The sequence below is a fragment of the Crocuta crocuta genome, unplaced genomic scaffold (assembly GCF_008692635.1).
Source record: "Crocuta crocuta isolate KB4526 unplaced genomic scaffold, BGI_CrCroc_1.0 scaffold279, whole genome shotgun sequence".
Lineage (NCBI taxonomy): Eukaryota > Metazoa > Chordata > Mammalia > Carnivora > Hyaenidae > Crocuta > Crocuta crocuta.
The window spans coordinates 2,804,182-2,821,162 of record NW_027551570.1 but is presented as its reverse complement, the minus strand read 5'-3'; the positions used below and the strand labels follow the sequence as shown (position 1 = coordinate 2,821,162).

At 41.4% G+C, this 16,981-nt stretch overlaps 1 protein-coding gene across 1 annotated transcript in view; it reads left to right on the top strand.

Moving 5' to 3' along the window:
* KCNH8 (potassium voltage-gated channel subfamily H member 8) overlaps nucleotides 1-16,981 on the top strand; it is a 358,017-nt gene that overhangs the window by 110,765 nt on the left and 230,271 nt on the right. The window contains exon 2 of the mRNA XM_077750888.1: nucleotides 5,596-5,829. Within this exon, the coding sequence (XP_077607014.1) occupies nucleotides 5,596-5,829 (234 nt within the window). The remainder of the gene's footprint in view (nucleotides 1-5,595; nucleotides 5,830-16,981) is intronic.

The window sequence follows — 16,981 nt, the reverse complement described above, 5'->3', positions numbered from 1 at the left end:
TCTGGCTCTGTGCTGACAGCCAGAGCCTGTTTCAGATTCTGTGTCTCCCTCTCTCTCTGACCCTCCCCTACTCTCTCCCTCTCTCTCTTTCTCAGAAATAAATAAAACATTAAAAAAAAATAAAATTAACTCATTCCTGTTGGAAGTAGAGAACAAGTCACTTCTTTCCAGAAGGAATACAGGATATATTGAATGTAATGTATCATTAAGTACCAGTTTTAATTCTTATCTTCACACCTTGGGCAGGAAACTTAAGTTCTCCAGTCTTCAGTGTTCTCATAGAAGTGGGGCCAGTACAAGGATGAAAGGAATTAGTAGTGGATTGACATTTGCCCTCTCTATTTTTCTTCCATACCTTTCCAAATCTTCCATTCCCTACGTGCCTAGAAGTTGACAATGAATAGTATATCTCCATTTGAATAGGAAAGTGATCCCATGTATAAGGAAGTCAGACCAAGAGACCTGGGTCTCTCCCAACACTGAGATTCTCTCTGATGATCTACGAAAGCATTTTGCTAAGGAAACATTTAGAAAAATAATCAACTGTCTAATGTATAAACACATTTAGATCCTACTGTTTACTGGCGCTTCAAAACGGAATGTGCATAAAAGGATGACCTAGAAACAAGCGGGGAGAAGCTGTGTGGCATTTAGATGCATATCACATATGCATAATTGATTCCTTAAAAGGTTAAATACTCTTAGCATATGTATGGAAAGTGATATACCCATGATGGGCTAGTAATTATTATGGCAATAGCTTTGTTTTACATAATTCTAAAGTAAATGTCCTGTTTCTTTGGAGTATCCAGGACTGGGATTCAGAAAAGCATATGTTTCCAAGTAGATAGCTGGGTAAGAGGGGCTACTTGTTCCCAAACAGAAGGACTATTCATGTAGCCAGTACACTAAGCTTTATGAGGCGCCGACTGCCACGAAATTCTCTTTGGAATTGAAATGCAATTACATATCGAGGACAAGTGCTAAATATAAACAGAAAAGGCCAAATACACGACTTTTTTTTTTTGCTTTGTTTTTGCAGTATATTTGCAGGAAAAATTCAATACCCCAAACACACTATAATCCTTAATTGAAACACACAGTCAGGCAATTTGGTGAAGCCTTTAGCGGCTTTTTTCAAAAGCTTATTGTAGCTCTGGAAACTGGTCTTTTCTTATGTAAACAATTGTAAGGATGCTAAGGATATTAATAAAAGCATCAAGTCAATAAGAAATATGCAGATTGAAATACTATAATATATGCCATAAAGTCAGGGGAAAAAATAGGCAATATGTTGTCTAAGGATGCTTATGTAAGTGGTAGAAACTGTATGAATGGGAATGTGTATTACACAAATTCAAGTTTGGGGTTTCTTTTTTGGGGAAGCAGGGAAATACAGTCTGTCTGGTACACACAGGGGATTTTGCTGGATGTGTGATCTATGGGTGTTTATTGTTGGTGTTAAATATTGTCCTATAACTTTAGGTGAGTTACATTTCTTAATTTGTAAGAATGGAAAAGGCAAAATAACACAGTGAAGAAAAGCACAAATTAGGCTGGTTAAAAAAACAACAACAACAATGGAAGATGGTAATAATGATAAAAAGTAAAGTTATTAATCTCAAGTTGATTGAAGTATCTTCATATTGTACTTTTAAAAGATTTAAATACATGCCATGTGCAAGACACAACTACAATAGATCCCTAGAAGGGCTGAAAGGAGAAAGATGAGAAAGGGCATGTTTACCAGATAAATACTGGTGAAGTTTTGGGGCGCCTGGGTGGCCTAGTCGGTTAAGCGTCCGACTTTCCCTTAGGTCATGATCTCGCGGTTCGTGGGTTCAAGCCCCGCGTCGGGCTCTGTGCTGACTGCCAGCTTGGAGCCTGGAGCCTGTTTCAGAGTCTGTGACTCCCTCTCTCTCTGACCCTCCCCCGCTCGCGTGCGCGCTCTCTCTCTCTCTCTCTCTCTCTCTCCCCCCTAGAAATAAATAAAAAAAATACATTTAAAAAAAATACTGGTGAAGTTTTCGGTGATGGTGTGGTGGTCTGGAGCCGAAAGCCAGGAAAGAATTCTTGAAGACATCTTTGGTGCAAAAAGGTGATTTTAGTAAAGCACAGGGACAGGACCCGTGGACAGTAGAGCTGCCCTGGCATTGTGGCAGGTCACTCATTATATTCTGTCAGGTTGGGAGGGGGGCAGGGATAGAGTAAGTCTCTAAGGTATTTTGGAAGCAAAGTTTCCCCTTGAGGGACTCGCTGTTGCTAGAGACTTGCCATTTATTACTGTTTAATAAAACCTCAGTCATGAGACCTTTCAGATGTATTTCAGTGGGCGGGCAGTAAGCTTGGAGTGGGATTGCCAGCCTGTATCTTGGGGCAGATGAGATAAAGGAAGTTTCCAGAGGAATTTTTATATGTTAAAGTAGACTTACAGATTCCTGGGGCAGGGGTGTGCTCAGGATAATGTTAAGTCAAGATTCCCTTTTGCCTCCAGTAAAGTGACATCAGCGAGGCAGCTGAGCTCCTAGAGAGAGGTCACTCTGCTGGTTTCAAGGAGTCGTCAGTGGGATGTCAGCTGTAGGGGAATTTAATTTTTCATTTGCCTTAGTTTCCCGCATCACCATGGCAAGCACTTAACCCCCTTTCCCTTGTTCTTGGGTAGCCAGGAGTGTCAGAGGAATATCACACAGATCCCATCTCATCTGGGGTGAGGGGGTGGGGGTGCCAGACTATGTTTTGCCCTCAGTTGCCCTATGCTCTCTCATCAAATACTAACAGAAGAAAGCTGTTGTAGCCCTTTAAATAATGGGAAAACTGGACTTTAGGATAAAATGTAGTGTTTTTATTCTCTCTGTTTCCAATTACTTTCTCCATTCTGAGACCATTCCATCCAGGCATCTGCTTCTGAGCTTGTAAGACTTTTCATAAATCATTTCTGCCTATCTCTGTCTTACTCCAAGCTAACCATTTTCAAAGCTTAGAATCTTTAATCTCTCAACTCTGGTCGTACTTATTATCTGCGTACCATAGATTTGGTACTAATCATAGGCTCTGTTTTAGTGTTATTGGTATTCACACATTTCTTTAATTAAATTGGTATAATCTAGAACTATAGACTATAGCGTCTTCATCTTTTAACATCTTGTGTCACCTCCTCCTGGGACCTGCCGTGCAGTAGAATCCAGTCACCTGGTGTACAGCAGAAAGTCAATAAACATGTCAGCAGGCAATTGAAAAATGGCTTCTGAAAGTGCATTAAAAGCTCTTTCAGGATGTTTGAGTACTTTGCCAACGCTGTGTATTTACATTTTTTTAATTTAACATAATTTTTTAAGTTTATTTTGAAAGAGAGAGAAAGCATGAGTCAGGGAGGGACAGAGAGAGAGAGGACAGAGCGAGAATCCCAAGCAAGCTCCACCCTGTCAGCCCAGAGCCTGACGTGAGGCTTGACATGGGGCTCGAACCCATGAACCATGAAAGCATGACCTGAGCCAAAGTCAGATACTTAACCGACTGAGCCACCCAGGTGCCCTTATATTTACATTTCCTAAGCAATCTCTCAGCCAAAGCTCTCTAATGGAGAGAGGAAGAGACACTGTGTAGAGAGTGACCGGTAGCTCTGCAGAGTTGGTGAGGTGAAGACCATAGTCCGGCAGGAGGGTGGCTGCCTCTGCACCTAGCCAGGAGCTCTTGCAGGTTTGTTACTGATCTTTAAGGGTGGAGACTGCATCCAATAAACTCTTTATCCTTACACCTGGGACAAACTACAACATATAGTACGCAGTCAATAAATGCTTCTGCAAAGTATGAGAAAATTGAATGAGTCTTGGATAGTTTAATTCACTCCCATGGCTTCAAAATAAGGTGCCATTGAAGGCGTCCCAGCACAGGCCTTTAGCTCTGGCTTTTCTCAGCAGTGGGGAGGGTAAGTGGGAGAGTAGAAGCGCCAGCCCAGGTAGGATGCAGATGTTAGCACTAGAATTTGTACTCTGGGGTTCACGACTGATTGGAGAAAAGCTGGATAGAGTGGATTTGGTTCTGCCAGCTAATAGTGGACCATGGAAACATGAAACCGATGGTTAAAAGACGATGAGGAAGCCCATGGAATAGATCTTTGGTGCTTGCCTGCCGGCCATTCGGAAGTAGCTGGAGTTCCAGCCCTTGCATGGCATAAAGATAGGCTGTGCATAAAGATAGGCTGTCTGTTGCAAACCTTGTTTAAACATAGTGTTTTTCGAATAGGCGATATAAAGCATACGGTATAAAAAGGGTACACAGTAGATCTATGGTAAAAATAAATGTGTCTACCATCTTTGCCCAAAGTTAGTCTCTCTAAGGCATCTATGGTTACCAGTTTCTTCCATTTATTTTTAGGTACACACAGCCTTTCACGTTTAAATATACATATCCATGTTTAAACATACATATACATAAACATACATATACATCTACAGAAAATAGTTCATCTAATAACATATTATATTGAATCTAGATTTTTTTCATTTAAGAAATTATGCTGTACTTCTTTCCATTTTTACTTGTATTATTTAAAAAAACCCAGCCTCTAATATTGTCTGGTATACTGTCCAACATTTGTTTCATGAGAAAATGAATGAATGATTTAATAATAGTCTCTAATTCATTCTGAACCTAAAGTCACCCACCATCAGATTTTATAAATGTATTATCTTACAGCCCATCTTTAATTTGCATCTTTTTGCTGATACATATCATCATATCCAAACCTCAAAATTAGTCTCAAAACAATTGAACCTTCCCTGAATATTGCCTCTCACCCTGTCCTCCAGGAGTTATCTCCAAACACTTAGCACTCTGCTATTTTTGATGGTCATCTGTGTCTTATTTGTTAATACAATAACCATAACAATGTGAGTAGCACTCAACAGATTTTATTGAATACTTAATTGTGCCAAACACTTCACCAAGCACTTTAGGTGCATTTCTCATTAATCCCTACAATACCCCTTTCTCTCCCCTTAGTGGGAAAATTCCAAGTTGTGGGCCTCGGTCACCTGCAGGGTCTGTATGATTGAGTTTCAGCAGCCATGGCAGTGAAATCCTTTTCTCCTACTCTTTATTACCTTACCTCCCTTCCCTTTCTCAATTCTCCAATTGCTTACTTCCTGAAATCACCTGCCAAATAAATGACTTCCACTTAAATCCTCCTTCAGGGTCTGCTTTTAGGGAAATGAAATCTAAAGATACTGAAGTTCAACACGTGCATCCCTTGTTCAAGTTTATCAATACATCGAGGGGCAGATTGAGAGTTTGAGCCCAAAGCCATGGCCAAAAGCGCCCTACCTGGCTGCTAAGTAGGTAGTATGTGCCTACCAAAGCAGACCGATGAATCCTGACTTCCCTCTGTAGTGTGTTTCAAAATGCAAGCCAAAGCCAGAGCTTAATAGTTCCGCTGGTAAGTGCCGTTTTGTTTGGGAGAGTCTCTTTCCCACCCCAGCTCTTCAGGACATGCATTTTAGGCACTGTGAGCCAAGCTCATTTGTTACTGAAACTGTGACTTAGGAAACAGCTCTGCATGCTCATGTAGTGGCTGAGCGTCTTCTTGTCGTTCTGCAGATAGCAACTTCATCCTCGCGAACGCCCAGGTAGCCAAGGGGTTCCCCATAGTCTACTGTTCTGATGGCTTCTGTGAGCTCGCTGGATTCGCCCGGACTGAAGTCATGCAGAAGAGTTGCAGCTGCAAATTCTTATTTGGAGTTGAAACCAACGAGCAGCTGATGCTTCAAATAGAAAAGTCACTGGAGGAGAAAACAGAATTCAAAGGAGAAATTATGTTCTACAAGAAGAACGGTGAGTGCCTTTCTTCCACTGGTGCAAATTGGGCAGTTGTGAAGGGTCACCTTCTTTCCACTCTGTGCTTATTTCATAACGCCCATTAAGGCTTACTGGTATTTCACATAAATATAGACTGAAGTCCTGCTGGTGACTCGGGCAATAGCCTTGTTTTAGCCATTAGCAGCATAAACTGCTGGAAAATTTAGCATTGGAATTATCACTGTTCAATGTTAATATATTAACTGAGCGAATGTATGTTAAAATAAAGTGTATTACCATTTTACTATGGTCATTCTTAAAATACATATTAGATATGGTAGTTGTTAATACAGTATTAATAGATGCTCTTATCCAGGGATATTTTCCCAATTGTGTGCCTTTAAGAACCACATCTCAACCACAGTCATTAAGGACAGAGGTCTGAGAGTTCACTGGCAGAAAGGAAGTTAATTTAAAGCACATCACCCTAGGCATTTTTCTCTTCCAGTTCCCTCTCCATGGAGCCTTTCTCACTACCTTTTTAAAGACAAACTAAGATGGGGCGCCTGAGTGGCTCAGTCGGTTAAGCGTTCTACTTCGGCTCGGGTCATGATCTCGTGGTCTGTGGGTTCGAGCCCTACATTGGGCTCTGTGCTGACAGCTCAGAGCCTGGAGCCTGTTTCAGGTCCTGTGTCTCCCTCTCTCTCTGCCCCTTCTCTGCCCATGCTCTGTCTCTCAAAACTAAAAATAAATGTTAAAAAAATTTTTTTTAATGACAAACTAAGAGACACACGGCGTAATTCAGGGTGGGAGTGAATTTGCCTGGACTCATAACTGCCCCTGAGGAAATATGAAGCATTTTCTTCTGGCTGCAGTTTTGTGACTCTTTTCTAAATAAAAGAAGATCTAGGGATGGGAGTAGTATCTGCAGTGCTTGGGTCCTATGTAGGAATCAGTATCATTATCTCATGGGCCCTGGTAGTTGGGATGAATCCAAGAGGCATTATTTTGGGGAAATGCTAAATCAAAATGAGAACAAACTGCCATTTCCCAGTTCTAAAATTTTGTCTCTTTCTTTAGTAGTCTTCTCTAAAGTAACGTAGCCTTCTGAGATTTATCTGGGTGCACGGTTGCCGAGCTAGAGAATAGATTTCCCAGCCTCTTTTGCAGTTGGGCTGGGCATGTGACAAAGTTTTGGGCCAGTGACATGCAAGAGAATGACTTGCACAACTTTGAGGAAAAATCTCTAACGAAATACAATTGTTTGCCCTCTAATGTCTCTTCTTCTCCTTTCCCACGATGTTCCAGACTGAATTGTGTATCCTCAAAACTCACATGTTGAAGCCCTAACCCCCAATGTGACTGTATTTGGAGATGGGGCCTTTAACGAGATGATTGCGGTTAAATGAGATCATAAGGGTGGGGCCCTAATTCAATATGATTGGTGCCCTCATAAGAACAAGAGATACCAAGGATACGGGCACATCCAAAAGGTCATGCAAACACACAGAGCGAAGGCCACTGTCTGCAAGCCAATGAGAGAGGCCTCAAAAACACAGTGCTGTCAGCACCTGATCTCCATTTTTCAGCTTCCAGACCATGAGAAAACAAATTTCTATTTAAGCCACCCGTCTGTGGCGCTGTGTTAGGGCAGCCCCCCAGCAAATTAGTGCGTGTGGGTCAGAACGTTAAGGCAAAACTGGATAGCCAGCTTCAACCGTCTGCAAAGGTCAGCATCATAGAGGAGTGCAGAGTAACCGTATGAAAGGAGCCATCCTCCCCGCCCACCCCAGACAAGCTCGTACATTCCCATCTTATTTGAGTCATTTCATTTAGGGGTCTTTTTTTGTTACGACATCTAAATTGCATTCTAACTAGGGTTTCTCAACCTTGGCACCATTGACCGTTTGGGTTGGTAATCATTTTCTGTGGAGGGCTGTCCTTTGCTTGGCAGATGATAAGGATCACTTCAGGCCTCTATGTTTTGCTCTTAGGACTTAGTATTGGGGTCATTGTCAGGCAGAGAAGTAGGGTCTGAACATGGGAACTTCTTCATCTTCTTTTATAACCAATTTGGCCTTGGAGGACCTTCTTTGAGCGTGTGAATTTTGGATTCACAGCGGGCAGGGGATATTGGAGAGTACCATCCCGGGAAGGGCAGAGTATCCAGTGCTTTGGGATGAGGACCATAGTTCAGACCATTGTGTCCTTCCCAGTGTCAATAGATAAGGCCTACGTAGCAAATAGGATAAAATAAAAGGGCTCCCGTTCTAATTATAGCACAGCCATTGAAGAGAGCCTGAGATAAAAGAAAATGGAAGATGCCACTGAGAAGGTGGACTGGTAGGGAGTGATAAAACCACCGTCTGGTGACACAAAAAGAAAAGGGATATCCTTTGTCTAAAATATTCGCTGACAGCAGACTTGTGCCTCTCATTATAGGCACCTTGTATAGGTGACTCCAAATCCATCTGAGTGTCTTCCTTTTTAAGCCACCTCTAGAGTTCTGAATATGGCACTGCTCAGAGAGGTTCAGGCCACGGAGGAGAATCTAGACAGAAAGCCCCCAAAATGGAGATTTTAGAGGCCCGAATAATAGAAATTATGGAGCACCATGTGGGAGTCAACACCCAGAAGAATTTCCCGAGTCCATTGTTTTATAAGATGTCTGCAGCCTTGGACCTCTTTGGCTGGAAATCGTTAAAGGCACCCGTTCCCCCAAGCCAATCAATATGGAGAACTGTCTGACATTTTGAGCAAACAAATTGATCCAGTTACAAGTGGTTGAAAATTGCTGCCTCTCCTATGATGATCATGCTGTATTTTCGCTATTTTTAGAAGGATCTCTCTGCACACGCAGTGGTAAACCTTTGAAGGCACAAATCTGTGCATTCGTTTATTCTGCATCCCCAACATGCAGAGCTTGAGTTTAGTGGCCATCAAACATTAGTTTCTCAGTAAATGCTAACTGAATGGAATTGAAATGGAACATTAGAGGGACCTGTGGATACTTCAAAGACTGTCTGGATTCTGATTTTTAAAAATAATCTGTGCCCTCAAGCATCCTCCTTCAAGGCTCCTTTTCTTTTAACTTACTTTTGAGAGTAGGTGCCTGTTTCTCATTCTGGCCAGATACATTTGACCATCTGTGATTGAGCTGCTTTGCTCACTGGCCGCTCAGTGTTGCACTGACCTCATGGGACAAGACTGCCTTTTCCCCTCTTGCTCGGGCCTGTAAGAACCTGACTGGAGGCCGGTGATGTGCAGCAGGGTATGCTAAAGGTTTTAGGGTATCTTGTGGGACTTATCATAAAGGAAGACACACTATGATCTGATAGCAAATGTGCCTATTTACGAGTCCAGAGGAAAATAAAAAGAGGAAATTCTTACCCCCGTCAGAACCCCAGCTCCTAGTCATGTCTTGAGTCTGATAGTCTGACTCCTTCCCCTCTCTAGCTGCCCCACCCCCGCCCATTAAAGACCCTTCTTTCATACTTCATAGGTTGAATGTTCTAGTCCTCTTTAGGAAAACCTTATTGTCTTCCCACTAGACTTGTCCTCCTTGAAGTGTTTATTGTCCTCTCCTGACTAGAGAAAAGTGTGGGACACAGCATTGTCCAAAAGAATTCATTGCCAAATGCAGAGTAATTCAGCCTAAATAAAAATAAAATAAAACCATGAAGGGATGTGGAAGAATAGGTTCCATCTGATCACTTTTCTTATCTCCGCTCCAATACCATGCTCCTTTCTCTCTTGGATATTGTGGCTTCGTCTAGGTAGCTGATAGAAAATAGACATATATAAAGGGGCATCTGGGTGGCTCAAGGCTAAACGTCTGACTTTGGCTCAGGTCATGATCTCACGGCTCGTGGATTTGAGCGCAGAGTTATGGAGCCTGCTTGGGAGATTCCCTCTCTCCTCTCTCTCTGCCACTCTACTGGGTGCACTCTCCTTCTCTCAAAATAAATAAATAACTTAAAAAAATAGGAAATAGATGTATATAGAAATATATGTACTCACACAAACATAGCCCTCCTAAAATATAGTTACCAAAGAGAGTATAGTCTTTTCAAAGGTCAATAATTATGACAGCTAGAAGGATGATAATGGCTAACACTTAAACAATATTTAGTATGTGCTAAGAACTTTCCCACATATTTAACTTTTACTTACATTAGCCTATTTAATCCTAGAACTTTTTAAAAAGTAGATATCCTTGGGGCACCTGGGTGGCTCAGTCGGTTAAGCGTCTGACTTCGGCTCAGGTCATGATCTTACGGTTTGTGGGTTTGAGCCCCGCATCGGGCTCTGTGCTGACAGCTAGCTCAGAGCCTGGAGGCTGCTTCAGATTCTGTGGCTCCTTCTCTCTCTGACCCTCCCCTGCTCACTCACTCTCTCTCTCTCTCTCTCTCTCTCAGAAATAAATAAAACATTAAAAAAAGTAGATATCCTTATATTATCATATTACAGATAAAGAGATCAATATACAGAAAGAATAAGGTTTTTTTTTAATTAAGTAATAATTAGGAAGACAAATATTTTCACAGGTAAACATAATATAAATCTGCAGTTATGGTGCATATAACTAAATGTAGAATTGTCAAATTTGTCTACATCTGAAACTAATAAAGCATCATGTGTCAACCATACGTTAGTAAAATCATCTAAAAAAAATAAAGTGATTCTATAATTACTGTAAAGAACTAATCATTGACTAATAAAATTCAGACATAGAGAAACCTAATATGTAAATTTGTCCTTGTCTAACATAGAGATAGTAATATTTTACACTTTTATGTCCAGAGCAGTTAACATTTCTCATTACGAGAGAGAGAGAGAGAGAGAGCCACGTGCCCCAAGCTCCTGCGCCTGTGAGAATTCTCCTTTTCTTATCCTGTTTTTTTCCTTTGCAGTTGCTACTTCTGCAAGGATCTAGCTTCTTAGTCAACTAATCTGTCAAGAAGGAGCCAAAAATGCAATGAGGGAAGATAGTCTCTTTAATAAATGGTGTTGGGGAGCCTGGGTGGCTCAGTCGGTTGGGCGTCCAACTTCGGCTCAGGTCATGATCTCACGGTTTGTGAGTTCCAGCCCTGCATCGGGCTCTGTGCCAACAGCTCAGAGCCTGGAGCCTGCTTCGGATTCTGTGTCTCCCTCTCTCTCTGCCCCTCGCCCACTTGCACCCTGTCTCTCAAAAATAAATAAACGTTAAAAAGATTTTTAAAAATGGTGTTGGAAAAACTGGATATCTACATGCAAAAGAAGGAAAACGGACCACAATCTTTACCATACACAAAAGTCTCCACTTTTATGGAGTAAAACTTAAGTACTAGAGGTATTGCCCCAGCACCCTGTATTCTGAAGTTCCAGAGGGCGCACTATCATACAGTTGTGCTCGTGATTTTTGTTTTGCAGATTTCTGATTTTGCTACCTTAGTTACTTTAATTTTGTGAAAGGATTGAGGATATTTCAAAAACCAACAATTCTTCACCACTACTGCTTTTCAACGTAGTTGTTTAAACAATCTCTATAGACAGTGTACTGTTGTTTTGGAGACATGAGCCCAATCTCTGAGAGTTTTCTTCTCCTTTTTCTCTTCCTAAATTGCCATTTGTATGGCTGGGGTGTGAGGGGCATATCTGAACTGAAGGCATAGTGAGGAAAGGGCCCCCTGACCTCTTGAAGACCATGGACTCACGCATGGCCCATCTGTCTGATGCTCCCCTTAGAGCATTTACAGCTGAGTTTTGTGGCTGGTGGTACTCCCTACATCACTTCCCTTCCTGTTAGCTCTTGCAAGGTGAGCACACCCATCCTTCACACATAGCAGCAAAGGGAGCTCAGGATATAAACCAGAGCATCTTTCATGCTCTCACATTTCCTCACAAGTAGGCAGCCACCTCCATGTTGATAAAGACATAGTCTGCCAAGCAGTTTCTTTCAAAGAGTCCGAAATAGAGAATGGAAAAGGTCCCTAATGTCACTGCTTCCAAAAAACTATCCAGTGCAGCCTCTTCCTGCTTCAAACCTGTGAAACCTGAGTGAAGAGATTATCTCTGGCTTCCCCTACTTGTTTTCATAATCCACAAGCTGAGAAGGGACAGGCTAAGAGGTCATCTAGTATTACCATCTTCCAGATTCTAGCTTCTTGGTCAAGTTTTTAATGGTGGAAAGTGGTTTCTTCTCTGTCATGAAAGACCATCGTGAGCGGCTCCATTAGCCCCAGGCTTTATATGTTAATCTTAGCGTATCCTCTCCACAGAAATTTTCTCTTTTAAGCTCATTTTCTTTTTTTTTTTTAATTTTTTTTGTTTTGTTTTGTAAAATCTTAGTTCTGGTGTAGTTAACGTACAGTGTTATATTAGTTTCAGGTTTACAATACGGTAAGTCAGCAATTCCGTATGATCACCAAGTGCTCACCCATGACAAGTGCACTCCTTAATTCCCATCACCTATTTCACCTATCTCCCCATTTACCTCCCCTCTGCTGACCATCAGTTTGTTCTGTATAGTTAAGAATCTGTTTCTTGGCTTCTCTCTCTCTGTCTTTTCCCTTTGCTCATTTGTTTCTTAAGTTCCACATATAAGTGAAATCATATGATATTTGGCTTTCTCAGACTGACTTATTTCTCCTGGCATTATACTCTCTGGCTATATCCATGTTGCTGCAAATGGCAAGATTTCATTCTTTTTAATGGCCGAGTAATATTCCCTTATATCAAGCCCATTTTCATATGAAATAGATCCCAGAAAGAAAAATGCTGGAGGAGAACAAACATTTAAGACGAAAATTAAAAGAACATATTTAATTTTGCAGATATAGTTTCATGATGTATTAGTTTGCTAGGACTGACCTAACAAAGTACCACACACAAGTGGCTTAGATCAAAGAAATGCATTATCTCACTGTTCTGCACATCAGGAGTCCACTATCAAGGGGTCAGCTGAGTTGGTTCTTCTGAGAGCTGTCAGGAAGAATTTGTTCTATGCCTCTGCCCCAGCTTCTGGTGGTTTGCTGGCAATCACCAGTGTTTCTTAGCTTGTAGAAGCATTATCCTGATCTTTACTTTCATCCTCACAGAGTGTTTCCTTCTGTGAGTGGCTATGTCAAGATTCCCCCACTATTATAAGAATGCTTATCATATCTTAGTGCCCACTTTAATGATCCCACTTTTACTTGTTTACCTCTGTAAAGACTCTGTCTCCAAATAAGGTCACATCCCAAGGTACTGGGGGTTAGGTTTCTGACATATCCACCTAAAACACCTGGTTACAGTCACATTAGGTATATCACAATTTAAGTGACTTGCCCAAGATTGTAAACTAGTGGGGATGAGATCACGTCCCAGGGGCATTTTGTGAATCTCTGGAGATGTTTGACTCAAGAAGTTGGGGGTGCTTTTGTCATTTAGTGGGCAGGAGTCAAGGATACTAAATGTACTATAATATATGGGATGGTCTTGCAATTGAAGAATTGTCCAGTGTCTAATGCAGCTTTCTTTCTTTCTTAATTTTTCTGTTTTGAGTTTTGTTGAGGTATAATTAATATGCCTGAAATCACGCATATTTAATGTGGATATCTCGATGAGTTTGGACATAGACATACACCGGTGATACCAGAACACAATCAAGATACTAAATGTATCTATCACCTCCCACAATTTCCTTGTGTTCTTTTATGGTTGGTTGGTTGGTTGGTTGGTTTGTGGTAAGGACATTCAACATGAGCTCTATCCTCAACATTATGCAAAGTGAAATAAACCAGTCACAGAAGGACAAACACTGCATGATTCCATTTTTATTAGGTATCTAAAATCGTCCAACTCATAGAAGCAGAGAATCAAATGGTGGTTTCTGAGGGTTGAGGGGAGGAGGAAAAAGCGAGGCATTCGCTGGGTTGAGAGTTTCAGTTCTGCAAGATAAGTCCAATGGACAGATCTGCTATATGACAGAGCATCCACAGTCAACGATACAGGACTGAGCACCGCAGGCCTTTGTAATGCCCCATCAGGCTTTCCAGGAAGGAAAGCCCTGATTTCTAATGATCTCAACTTAGAACTTAACACACAGTGTTTTGGGGAAGGCTTAATTTTCACTGAATTTCCGAGAATAAAACCACAATGCAGTGCAGAATGATTCAACTTCATCTTGTTTCAAATCTCACCCATTTCTGAAAAATCTCATCACTGACTCATAGGACTTGTCAGGGATGCAGCAAACACACGTGCATGGGCTCCGCACACGGAGCTCTTGCATCCTGGGGATCCCGTGTGCTGGTCCAATTTTCTGGCCACCGCAATGCATCTTCTCCTGCAGCCAGGCACGCAGGAGCGTTTCATGCTGAGATGCATACTAGTTTATCAGGGGTGACGTCACTTTGCTTTTCCTGTTAGATTCCTGTTAATAATATATAGTATTGATTTTCTGAAAACAATCTGTATAATCATATTAATTATGATTTTTTGCTTTTAAATAGAGAAGAGGGAAATCCAAGTACTTGTTACAAAAGGGAATCTCAGATCTGATAGAGTTTTGGGTAACCCATTTCATTCACAACTAAACTCATTCCTAGGTCACCTTCAAGAGTTGCCATTTATTTCCATGTATCTTCTGAACTACTGCTTCATATTTTTATTTAGTTATTTTTTTTATTTTAGAGGGAGAGAGAGAACATGAGTGAGGCAGAAGGGCAGAATGAGAGAGAGAACCTTAAGCAGGCTCCGTGCTCAAGTGCAGAGAGCGACACGGTTTTGATCCCACAACCCTGGGATCATGAAGTCAAGGGTCAGAGGCTCGACTGACTGAGCCAGCAAGGCACCCTGTGCTTAATGTTTTTAAGTTGACTCACTTTTTAAAAACTCAAATTGCAAGCAAAAGAAAACTAAATCACAAGTCTAAATGGAAAACCAGGATCACTAGCCTCAAACAGAAGGTAACCATACATAAATATGCAATGAAAATATTGTAATTTCATGTCTTAAAGCTTAAAGTATACCTTGAAATCTATAATAATAAATCTAATTGATTATAGTGTGCCAACCAGTGAATGTTATTTAGTTTTCCCAATAAGAATTCAAGTAAGTATGATGTCTTACATTTTCAGATAAGGTAACTATGACACAGAAAAGTAATGTGAACACAGGTGTGTCTTATGTGTGTTATGTGATAGTCCTCAGCTTGTCATGACATGGACAAACACTTAGAAAAATCAGTGCGTTTTCTTTTTTCTTTTTAAATATAGTTCGATTTTCAACTTCCTGTGGTATGGACTTAAAACATATATATTTGTGACAAAAACAATTTATTTACCATTTACTATTTGTTGAGGGAGGACTCCTATGTGTTGGGGGATCTTTTGTTTACTTAGCTGCTAAATACATTTTCAGATGCAAATCAGAAGCTGAAGAATTAAATTGCTCAGTAAATAAAAAGTGGTGGTGTGGAGGGGAGGGTTCTCTCGGGCAGCAATGGGTGGAAGATTAGAAGGAGAGGTCAGAGAGCCTGGAAGAAAAGATAAGAAAAGGGGGAGAGCTAGAGAAACGGGGAGACGTTAGGTAGTGTCTTAACTCCTTTCCTTCAAAATATCTTTAAAAAAAATTTTTTTTTTTTAAGTTTATTTATTTTTGAGAGGGAGAGAGACTGTGGTGAGTGGAGAAGAGGCAGAGAGAGAGGGAGACACAGAATCCGAAGCCGGTTCCAGGCTCTAAGCTGTCAGCACAGAGCCCGCCATGGGGCTTGAACCCACGAACCTTGAGATCATGACCTGAGCTGAAGCTGGACGCTTGAATTCGGACGCTTAACCAGCTGAGCCACCCAGGCACCCCTCCCTCAAAATATCTTAAGGTAGACTGGATATTTCTGGGTTTTTAAAAATTTTTTAAATGTTTTTTTATTTATTTCTGAGAGAGAGAGACAGTGTAAGCAGGGGAGGGTCAGAGAGAGAGGGAGACACAGAATCTGAAACAGTCTCCAGTCTCGGAGCTAGCTGTCTGCACAGAGCCCAATGCGGGCCTCGAACCCACGAACCGTGAGATCATGATCTGAGCCGAAGTCAGAGGCTTAACCGACTGAGCCACCCAGGCACCCCTGGATATTTCTGTTTCAATAAGCATTAAAGCCAGTAGGTATTAAAATGTAAGATATTTATATGCACTAGCTAAAATAATCTGTGTTCTACCAAGAGCATGCATACCAGTAGCTGGGCAACGCATGCACTGTCTTTACTCTAGTGAACACATACATGGTCTGAACCAGGCATATGCGTACTCAGTCTTAGGAGGTCAGCTCGTGATCAAAGACAAAAGGAAGCAGATTTCCTCCTGAGCTTCCTCTTTTTTTATTTACAGTGAACTGCTCATGGCAGATAATCATAGTAAGGACCATCACTTTCCTTCTAGCAATGAGTTTATATGTAAGATATTTTTAGTGAGCTCTGTTACTCAGTTTTTCGAATGACTCTGCAGATGATTTTTAGAATATATGATTATGCCCTCCAGGTATTTTAGAATTGGAGCTCAATACAGGAAAACAAACAAAGCCTTGAGGTGATAGAATGTCACATGATTCTCGAAATTAACATTTTATTATTTATTTATTTGTGTTTGTTTGTTTATTTTTGAGAAAGAGAGACAGAGTGAGCAGGGGAGGGGCAGAGAGAGAGGGAGACACAGAATCTGAAGCAAGCTCCAGGCTCCGAGCTGTCAGCACAGAGCCTGACATGAGGCTAGACCTCATGGACCGTGAGATCATGACCTGAGCCAAAGTCAGACGCTTAACCAACTGAGCCACCCAGGCGCCCCCAAATTAACATTTTTTTTTTTTAATTAAAAAAGATTTATTTATTTTGGGGAGAGCACAAGTGGGGGAGGAACAGAAAGAGGTGGACAGAGGATCAGAGGCAGGCTCTGCGCTGACAGGCTGACAGCTGTGAGCCCCATGTGGGGCTCACACTCATGAACCATGAGATCATGACCTGAGCTGAAGTCGGTTGCTCAACAGACTGAACCACCCAGGTGCCCCCCAAAATTAACAGTGTAAGTGTGCAGCCTTGCTACTTCCCCAGTACTGTTAAGAAATGGGCTTGCGGCATTGCAAATAGAATGGTTTCATGTAAGATCCAGATTTCAGAGCAAGGGATGTCATGCCCATGCATGTACTAAGTAGACAACAAGAAAATGCTTTTTAATGGAA